We start from the raw sequence: 10,341 nt of genomic DNA, 5'->3' as shown, positions 1-10,341 counted from the left end.
AAAAATGTGTTTGCTGAAATGCCTTAGTGAGTCCTGCCGCTCTCTGTGCAGAGGATATACAAAAACTAAGAAGACACACATTAAAAAGGGGTAAGTGACCCTGCCAACTATGTCCAACATTTTTAAAAAATCAACTGATGATTTTTAAAAGTCGAAGCTTGATTGTCTAACAAAATGGTATAGCTTTAAATCTTAAAAAAAAAAAAAAAATTTAAGAACACATAGAAAAAGGTAGATTCTGCAGTAAGTGACCCTGCTGGCTATGTCCAACATAAAAAAAAAAACGAATATGTTTTTTTTTTTTTTTTTTACAAATCAAAGCTTGACAGTTTTACATTGAAAATGAAATCGACCTTAAAATCGAAAGTATAATCAAATCGTGAATTTGTAGAATTGTGACACCCCCATTGAAAAGGCCAATACTTCCTAACAGAGCTAGAAGGCTTGGGGGGAATTTCAGAAGGGTCGTTTACTCTTGAACACTTTAAAACACTTTGCGCAATATATATTTACAAAATGTTCATGGATAGGCTTATCAGCGTCTTTTGTCATACATCGTAAACACAAGATTAATTGTTTCATGATTTCTAAACCAAAGCCTCCATCATTTCTCTCATCGGCTCCGCCCATTATATTAGTGTAATCAATGGGCGCGCGCTGCCCGGTGTGTATGGACGGTTGCACGTGAATCACCGTGATGGCCAGCAGCTCTGATGTGGTGAAGAAAGTCAGACGGTACAAACTTCAGCTGACAGACACAGCAGAGTCTGCTACGGTAGATACATTGTTTATTCACTTCTTATGAGATACACAATAAAGAAATCAGAGCTGGAGGGAGAAACTGCTAAATTGTTTGCATTAAACTTTCCTCGTTCTTTTTAAGCGGCCCTACCTTCTTTTTTATTGGCAAATTAAATTCTGATACATTCACACTGTAACGTCCCTCAAACTCTGTGGGCTATAACATTTTCTCGTCCTGTTCGTGTTTCTGTGTGGAAACAGGCGGATTGAGAGCTGTCGCTTTCAGCGACATGTGCGCTGCTGCCACACAGCACTTTAAGCATTTCACTGTGGGGGTCAGGTTGGTTGAATGGGAGGTGCCTTGCTGCTATAATTGGCAACTCCTCCAGTTGTTCAACTTATGGCTGCTGTCCATCATCAGTGGAGGTGGAGTGGCGCTCTGCAGGCGCGTTTCAGTCGCTTTTACGCATAGATGGACTTCTAAATAGGCCGGTGTTTAAATGAGACGTCAATTTAAATCAATGAAACTCAAATCAATTTGTTAGAGCACAACCTGAAAATAATTCAGTGATACTGGGATACTTTATAAAAGCATGCAGCTTTATCCATTTATAGTCCACAGTAAAAGGAGCAGCCGAAGTGGGTGTGAGGTTCCCATACATAGCTTCTGCCCTGAATGCACAATCAGCAACTGTGATCCAAAACCAGGGCTACCATATTTGGCATGTCAGGTTTTCCTTCAGTTTTTGTCCTAAACATGAAAGAAAAAAACGTTCAAGCACACTAACATTACTGTGTTTATTAATCTATTTCCAGGTTGTAAAGATTTTGCAGAAACTCAAAGATCTGGATATCACATTAGACGTTCTTTCTGTGAGTCTGTGTTGCCAAGATTGTGTGCCATGTTGATATTGCATATGGATTTTTGGATTAGTTTATTTTCTTTAACTGACTTGAAACTGACTTGTGTCTTCATATGAATTAGGAAACAGGAATTGGCAAAACCGTTAACTCCTTACGGAGACATGAACAGGCTGGAGAACTGGCCAAGTCACTAGTTAGAGATTGGAAAAGATTGGTTCCTAAGGAATCCACAAGGTAATGTATAGCTTACGTTTTTAATAGTTTTATTTAACATTTTACTGAATTTTCTACGTTTGAAATTGTGATATTGAGTTTTTTCTCCATGCAGCCACACAGAAGATGGGAATATGTCAGAAAGTGTGTCTGTTAAAGACAAATCGGACAACCAAAACTGTCCAAATAATGTAAGTTTGACAATGGTGGATTTAAACAATAATTGCTTAACGTCTCATAGTAAAAGTCAGAATTCTTCAGACGAGGCCCTCTTCAAGTCAGGGAGTAGAAAGGCTGATTCAGAGAAACAATGTGAAGAACAGAAATTAAACAAGAATGAAAATGACAAAAGTCAACAAGAAGATCCTAATATCTCTCAGAATGACATCTTTAAAAAGAAAATCAAAGAGGATCAAAGTGACTATTCAGTTGTTCCCAAGAAAAAGAAAAGCAGTGAGAGTAACAGAAACCCAGGAGACACTCAGACTTTGCCCGGAGACAGAAACACAGAGGACACTCATCGTAAATCTAGCTCTGATTCCAAGGAAAAACTGAAAAGCAGCTCTGACAGTGGAAAATTTTGGTCAGAGAAAGAATCAAATAAGAAACCAAAAGAGGGCAAAGAAACCTTTTCATTTGAATTCAGTGACAAAAATTCATCAAAGTGGGCCGGTGTCAAAGATGACAAATCTTCAGAAATACAGAGGAGCTCAAAGGCCCAAAACAAAAAAAGGAAGAAAAAAAATAAAGAAAAGCACGGCAATCTAAAATACAAACAAGAGTCTGAAGAAAAGGGACATTCAAAAAACAAAAAGGCAAAAATAAATCACAGAGAAACACAAAGTGAATCAGAGGAGCCCTCCTTGTCTTTCGAATCATGCTTGAACTACGAAGTGAATGTTGTCAAGAGAAAAGACAAATCTGGAGTGAAGAAACCAACCAAAACTATGAAGAATGTAGAAAAAGAGGAACAAAGAAAAGATCCTGGCATGAAACCGTTCAGATCATCTGTGACACAGGTATGTTTGATACTAATTTTATTTTTTTTAATCTATCTATCTATCTATCTATCTATCTATCTATCTATCTATCTATCTATATATATATATATATATATATATATATATATATATATATTCTACCTAGTTAAAGCCACCAGACTCCATTGACAAAACAGTACTTTCACCTCGTAGATCACAGAAGTTGCTGGTCTGCTGCTGCCTCTATCGTTTAGTTTGGGTTATTCAACTTTCCTGTTTAAAGGGGTTAATTTGGATTCACCAGCAATAGCTCAGCAATTCTCATGTTCTGAACGTACTGTTTTTGTTAATGGAGTCTGATGGTTTTGACCTATAGAATGGCTTTAGCCCAGTCTCATGGCAAGGTAAAGCAGTGCAAAATGTCTAAAAATAGTATTCACTGGGGGCAGTGCTGTAGGTAAAACACTGACTCTGGAAACATGCCATTATACTTGTAGAATGTGTCTGATTAAATTTGACTAATAATGCTTCATATTTCAGAAGTTTAAGGAATCTGTAATGGACCTGATTCCTTTCAGCATTCCTTTACCTGCTGATCTGCCTGAATTGGAAAAGCCATTCAGTGTTGATTACTTTGAGAGGAAAGGTACAGTATTAATAAAAATTACAGCAGTATTTTCTGACTGCTTCTTTCAACCCTGACACTCCTCCTTTGTTTGTTTTGTTTTAAAGTTGAGAAGGAGTCTGATTTCTGTGACGTCTCTGAGGAGTCTTCAGTCTTCACTGGTCAGCGACTTAACAAAAAGATGCAGGTGTACTCTGGTGCCAAGTCCGTCTTCCTCCCAACCATGATGAGCTTGCACCAACAGTGTATCCGCACACTCCAGAATAATATTAACTGTGAGTAAAGCTTAAAGGGGATTTTTTCTGAACCGTCTGTTGGTTTGTTGGATTTATAGTCATGACATGTGTCTCTCTTCAGTGCTCTTTGAAACTGGTGGAGTCCCATTTGAAATCCTCGAGCCAGTGTTGGAGAGGTGCACACCAGAACAGCTGCTACGCATTGAAGAATGCAACCCAGTAAGAATAATAAATTTAGCACAGACTCGCGCTTAGGGGCCACTTTACTCCCTTTATACTCCCCGGCCACTTCATTAGGTACACCTTGTTGGACACTTTTGTCTCCAGAAGTGCCTTCATTTTTTGTGGCGTAGATTCAACAAGGTGCATGAAACATTCCTATGAGGTTTTGATCCATATTGACATGATGGCACCTGACGGTTCCTGCAGATTTGTCTTTTTTTTTTCAAAATATTTTTATTGTCAATTTTCAGAGTGACAAATAACATACATACACAAATAATAAAGATAATAATAAAAGGCAAATAAATAAAAACTAGACACAAACTATGACATGTCAAAACAGAGTATACACAATATAATGTCAGAGTCGAATGTCCATTTAAGTGTATCAAATGTCACAATAGGTACTCTTCAAGAACATACGATAATAATAATAATAATAATAATAATAATAATAATAATAATAATAATAATAATAAATAAATAAAATAAAAATATAGGTGAATAAATAAGAGACAAAAAAAAAAAAAACTTGACACATACCATAACATACCAAAACAAATTATGTCACAATATAATGTCAAAAGTGAGTGTCTACTTTAGTGAGTCAAATGTGTCAGACTAGGTACACTTTAGGGGGGTTAACTATAGTTTCAAGTGCTCCAGGATAGGTCTCCATACACCATAGAATTTATGTAAGTTGCCGGATATCTCGTATCTCAGTTTTTCAATGTGGAGGATTCCTAGCAACTCTCTCAGCCAGGCCTCGAATTTAGGTGGTGAGTCAGATTTCCACATTTTCAAAATGCATCTTTTTGCTATAACCATACCATAAGCCACCACTGTAGTAACATTTCGACCCATGTTGTCCAAAGTGTTAGAAAAGCCAAATAAAGCGGTTTCGGGATCAGGGTCCAGGTTTACTTTAAATGCATGGGAATACCTCCTGCAGATTTGTCTGCCACACATCCCATTCCAAGATAAAATTTGGTGACTCTGGAGGCCATTTGAGTACTCACTGTAATGTTGAGGAACCAGTTTGAGATGATTTGAGCTTTGTGACGTGGTGAGTTAGAATACAAATACCCTGTGGTTATAAAGACATAACTATATATAAACCATACTCGTGTAAGCTGTAACATTTAAATTATGGTCAATTGTGCCAAGAAAATATACCATTGACCACTACCCGATCACCACCAGCCTGAACTGTTGATACAAAGTAGACAGGATCAATGCTGACATGTTGTTGATGCCAAATCCTGACCCTACCATCTCAATGTCCCAGCAGAAATCAACACTCATCAGACAGGGCAGCATTTTTCCAATCTCCCAATTTTGGTGAGCCAGTGCCAACTGTAGCCTTAGGTTAGCTGACAGGAGTTACACCGGGTGTGTTCTTCTGCTGCTGTAGCTCATGATACATGATACAGTGTAACAAGTAACAAGTGTTTTTTTTAAGTTATTACTTCCTTTCTATCATTCAACCCTTCTCTGTAAACCCTAGAGATGGATGTGTGTGAAGTTCCCTGAAGATAAGCAGTTTCTGAAATACTCAACCATATAATGTTCAAAGTCACTTAAATCTCCTTTCTTCCTCATTCTGATGCTCAGTTTGAACTTCAGCAGGCCGTCCTCACCATGGCTACATGCATTGAGTTGCTGCCATGTGATCGGTTGACTAGATATCTGCATTAATGAGCAGTTGAAGAGGTGAACCAACTGTATTTTCATCCAGAGGAAAAGCCATTAGGTCATTCAATCGAAGAGGACTAGTCCCTATAGGGATGTGAATGTAATTTTCCTGAATCAGACTTCATTGTGCTTTAAAGGCAGTTTTAATGAGCAGGTTTACCTACAGTGGCCACTTGGTGTATGTCAGTTTATCCTGAAATCACCTTTATATGTTTTATAGACCTAATTTTTCTTGACCTTGGGTTAAAGATTAGAAAAGTTATTGGAGAATTTAGTGTGAGCGTACAGGTGTGTGATTGTTGTCATCCTTGTAATTGTTTGTTTCCACAGATCTACATTGGAGAAACAGACCACTTATGGGGGAAACATTGTCAGAGGGACTTCAAAGACTCCAAACTTCAGGAGTATGAATCATGGAAAGAGATGTACATCAGGCTGTCTGACGAGAGGGAAAGGAAACTCAAAAGACTGACAAAAAGCATCGTCTCAGCACATTCTAGCAAACCCAGAGGTGTGTGCTGTGTACTAGAACTGTAGTCTCATTGTGGTGATCATTGTCAAAAAAATCCTAATTCCAACACTTGAATAAAAAAAGTGAATATTCTATTTACATTGTACAGTGTCGAAAAATATAGTTTACTCCTAACGTGCTGTTCACTCACTGTGACACCGTTTTTTAGGTCGGCAGGTGAAGATGGCATTTATTCACACTGTTGCCAAGCCACCGAGAGATGTGCGAATTCAGCAGGAAATACATGGAACTGCTGTTCAGCAGCCTCAGCTCAGGTGCAGGTGTGTTTCAGCATTCTGGTTTCCTAATTATAAAGGTTATAAACAAACCAATGTGCAATTCTGGGGCACTTTTGCACATTTACTGTTGGCAGAATATGTGCTTGCTTTGCTTCTTGTCCATATAAAAGCTCTTAACTACAAAGTGATCACTAAACAATAGCAGCTTAGCAGGGTCATAACCTGCCGGAGACTCATGTGATAACATGGTGGAGTGCTTTTTGACGGAGCTTAGCCAAACAGGAATTGGAGCAATGTGCTAGAACTGGTTTTATTCTGGTTAGAGATGGTTCCCTTTGTTGTCAACGATTGCCACACAGGATGTAATGCTATGTTTACAAGCTGCAGTGTAGACGGAAGTACATTGTTTTTATTTTGTCAATTTTATTTCTGTTGATTGAATGAAGCAATGTACTGTTGTTTCTTCAATTATCAGCGTCAAAGTTCAGGACAACAGACCGAGGCCGAGTAGTAATGAGCCCAGCAGATCCAGCAGCACCAGTTCAGTGTCAAACAATACACAAGACCCTCGCAAAAAAACAAGTGAGCTAACAAAAGACTATTGTAAACACAGTGTTATGTTTGCTACAACTTACTGAACTAGTCAAACTGGCCTGTTGAAATGATGTGTGATGTTATTTTCTTCAAATGTAAGAATGAAAGCTATGTATATAGAGCTAAGTTATTTTTTAATCCTAATTTTTGACATTTTACTTCACTTTATCACTTATTTTTTTCCCTGTTGTTCACACAGGAGTTGCTCCGATGATGGCAAAGTCCTTAAAGGCCTTCAAGAAGCAACTGGGACGCAGATAAATGTTCTTATATGATCGTGATATTTACAGTGTGTGGATGTGGGGAAAGTGCACTCTGTCATTCATTAACTTTGGACAATAGAAAGCCTGTGTTCACCTTAGACTACTCTGTGTTGTTTGTCTTCATACACAGGCATTTGCCATGTGTTTTTCTCCGTAACTATGAATTGCCGTCACTATTAAAGGGACAGTGAAAAGAGCATATTTATGTGATTTGATATTTTTGTCTTTTAGTCTGATTGAGTTTAAAGGTCTTGTTGTAGGTTATTTAATGGGGTGTGGCTCCCTCTAGAGGCCATATAGTGAAGTGTATTTTCAGTATTTTTAAAAAAGTAGATTTTATTGTGTTTATTTACAGACAAGTCTTTACTGCAGATACAATTAATTTAATTAATCTTGATTAATGCCAGTGTTTTTATATCAGTGTATTTCTGATCACAGAAAAATCCCCAAAGTGAACCAAAAAGAATATTCTGCACATTGTTAATATACACATATTTAATAACGGGTTAATTTTTAAGAGTTTTCTTCCATTAAATGGTTTAAATAAATTGCTCTAATCCAACTGGCTTTGAGCCAAAACAATTCTGAGATGTCAAGAAAGAAAAGAAAGCATTTTTTCTAATCAACTCGCTGTAATCCCTATGATTTTGTTGTCTTTTATGAGGGAAGACATCTGCTGTCTGCCCCCTCTCAAGGACCCTTCCTGTCTATTTTTGTTTTTTTGGACAACTGTTTGAGATATTAGAGGGGAGGCATTGAAACTGCTGCGGCCTTCAGCACCACCTGTGGCAGCCTGCTAAGATTACATCATTAATCCATCTTCATGTTTAATGCATTGGCTTTAGGTGAGCTGCTTTTTCCCAGGAGCTTTTGAATCTGTCTAAATGCTAATACATTTTTACTTTTTTACTTTTTGGAGGCTTGTTTCTTCAGAAATAACAAGGTAAGAAGTAGATCCAATGGATGTTAGGGAGCAAGTCAAGGCACAAAAAGAGACTTATTTATGCCTAAGTAACAGACTAGGATTTTAAAAATTAGTAATTAATGAACTGCGAAAGAAAGCTATTGGCTTATGTCCAAGCTGAAGCCTAACTAACCTTGGAGGGGGGTGGTAAAATGACCTGATGGTAAATAATGCTGTCCAGCCACAAGAGGACCTCGGACCACAGGAACTAGCTAATATTCACCTCTGACCTAGAAGGGAGCAAAGTGTGTGTGTGTGTGTGTGTGTGTGTGTGTGTGTGTGTGTGTGTGTGTGTGTGTGTGTGTGTGTGTGTGTGTGTGTGTGTGTGTGTGTGTGTGTGTGTGTGTGTGTGTGTGTGTGTGTGTGTGTGTGTGTGTGTGTGTGTGTGTGTGTGTGTGTGTGTGTGTGTGTGTGTGTTTGTGGCAAGGAATTTCTTTAAATTTAGAAATTAAATGAAAACAACCACTTTCTCGTGTTAGGCTTATCTGCCATCATTGTCAAGAGTACATCAATTAAATTAAGCATGTAAGTAGTGACATTCTTGTATATGTAACATGATCTTATTACAATATAAGCATCACATCACACAATATGTTTAATTTCACATGATGCATGTGTGCGTGTTTGTATGTTTTCTCATTCATGGCAATGATTGTGTGTGCATTATTTTGTGTGTGTGTATCTTCACATGCCTCTATGTAGTCTTTATTAGTATGCATGATTTTGCCTATGTACAGGTGCATCTCAATAAATTAGAATATCATAGAAAAGTTTGTCAATAATTCAATTCAAAAAGCACATTATATAGATCCATTACACACAGAAGGAAACATTTCATGTATTAATTTATTTTCTTCTAATTATGATTATGGCTTACATTTAATGAAGACCTAAAATTCAGTGTCTCAAAAAAAAATTAATATTATAAAAGACCAATTTTAAAAAGTCTGTTTAATATGGAAATGTTTGCCTCTGAAAAGTATGTATGTCCAAGTATGTTGAATTAACAAAAGGTATTAAATACTTCAGGTTAAACACACACTGCACTTAATACTTGTTTGGGGCTATTTGACTCGGACTACTGGAAATTGACTTTTCCATGATATTCTAATTCAATGAGATGCACCTGTATGTGTGCATGTTTTCTCTGTGTGTACATATCGTCACCCTGTTAAAATAATCACCAAACTAATTTTTTCAAGTTTTGCAGGAAACACAAAAAACTTCACCAAAAGTGTAACATATGACATTTATTGATCATTTCACTCAAAAAGGATGTAACAAAGGATGGCTATTGGCATAGTAATAACACTGTGTAAATGCTAGAAATAAATGACTTTTTGAACATGCCTTTGTGACTTAAGCAAGATATGGTAACACTTTATTTTGAAGGTGTCTACATAAGAGTCACACAAGCCTGTCAGAAACATGACATGACAAGTATCATTCATATCATATCAAGTGTTATTAATGTTCATGACACAGCCCATGTCATGTTTATGACACGCTCATGTCACTCTTATGTTGACACCTTCAAAATAAAGTATTACCATATCTTGCTTAAGTCACAAACGCATGTTCAAAAAATTGCCTAAGTCACATTTTATTTTGACTTAGGCATAATAAATCCACTTAAGTCACACACTTGACATAGGCCATTATCTTAAAGGGGTAAAATCACATGATCTGATCAACTGAGGATGTAGGCGATTTTACCATAGGTGGCCCGCCTCATGAGGAGATGATTTAGGCAAAAAAACAATTTTGACAAAAAATGACATTGGCGATTATTTTAACAGTGTGACGATATCCATGTGCTTTAGTGCATTTTACATGTATGAATGCTTTTAAATCCTGAATTTTGCAGCTGAAATGTTGGGCTTGACTGGTGATGCCAATGCAGCAAGTAATGTGACAGAAGGTCTACTAATAAAATGCACCAAACTAAATTGAAAAGTCCTAATTGGCAGCCCTGCAGCAAGTGTATAAATCACATTTACGGCAGCCTTTCTTGAAAATATTTTAAATTGAAGTGCAAAGTATTTTTTATTTTATTCTAGGTGTCCTCCCCCCAGCCAGGCGGCCCCCCCGGGCTGCTATCGGTCCTCTGTGCCCCATCATGGCGCCCCTGTGCGGGACGGGACTATCCAGAGGAGGGACCGGAGGGAGGAGCAGCAGGACTGATGACGTAGGA

At 37.6% G+C, this 10,341-nt stretch overlaps 1 protein-coding gene across 3 annotated transcripts; it reads left to right on the top strand.

The window, feature by feature from the left end:
• Positions 1–621: 621 nt before the first annotated feature.
• On the top strand, positions 622–7,382 carry eloal (elongin A, like). Of its 3 annotated transcripts, none has more exons than XM_059359387.1 (11): positions 622–775; positions 1,558–1,614; positions 1,727–1,839; positions 1,934–2,837; positions 3,339–3,444; positions 3,531–3,698; positions 3,781–3,878; positions 5,907–6,087; positions 6,257–6,368; positions 6,802–6,908; positions 7,120–7,382. In XM_059359387.1, exons 1-11 carry the CDS (start codon positions 698–700, stop codon positions 7,179–7,181), a joined length of 1,986 nt encoding a protein of 661 aa, XP_059215370.1. In that variant the 5' UTR covers positions 622–697; the 3' UTR covers positions 7,182–7,382. The 3 variants fall into 3 exon arrangements, with proteins under 3 accessions (XP_059215370.1, XP_059215369.1, XP_059215368.1); XM_059359386.1 differs by lacking the exon at positions 622–775 and adding an exon at positions 1,264–1,463 and having other exon boundaries at positions 3,342–3,444; XM_059359385.1 differs by lacking the exon at positions 622–775 and adding an exon at positions 1,268–1,463.
• The last annotated feature ends 2,959 nt before the right edge of the window (positions 7,383–10,341 follow it).

Source organism: Centropristis striata, chromosome 20 (genome assembly GCF_030273125.1).
Source record: "Centropristis striata isolate RG_2023a ecotype Rhode Island chromosome 20, C.striata_1.0, whole genome shotgun sequence".
NCBI lineage: Eukaryota > Metazoa > Chordata > Actinopteri > Perciformes > Serranidae > Centropristis > Centropristis striata.
This window is presented reverse-complemented; position numbering and strand designations above follow the sequence as displayed.

Excerpts from the sequence above, each read along its gene's own strand:
- eloal (XM_059359385.1), top strand. The coding sequence starts at position 1,335 with ATGCAGCTTTATCCATTTATAGTCCACAGTAAAAGGAGCAGCCGAAGT. Across the intron at positions 3,879-5,906 it reads GCATTGAAGAATGCAACCCA|ATCTACATTGGAGAAACAGA; the intron begins GTAAGAATAATA and ends TTGTTTCCACAG. Across the intron at positions 6,369-6,801 it reads CAGCCTCAGCTCAGGTGCAG|CGTCAAAGTTCAGGACAACA; the intron begins GTGTGTTTCAGC and ends TTCAATTATCAG.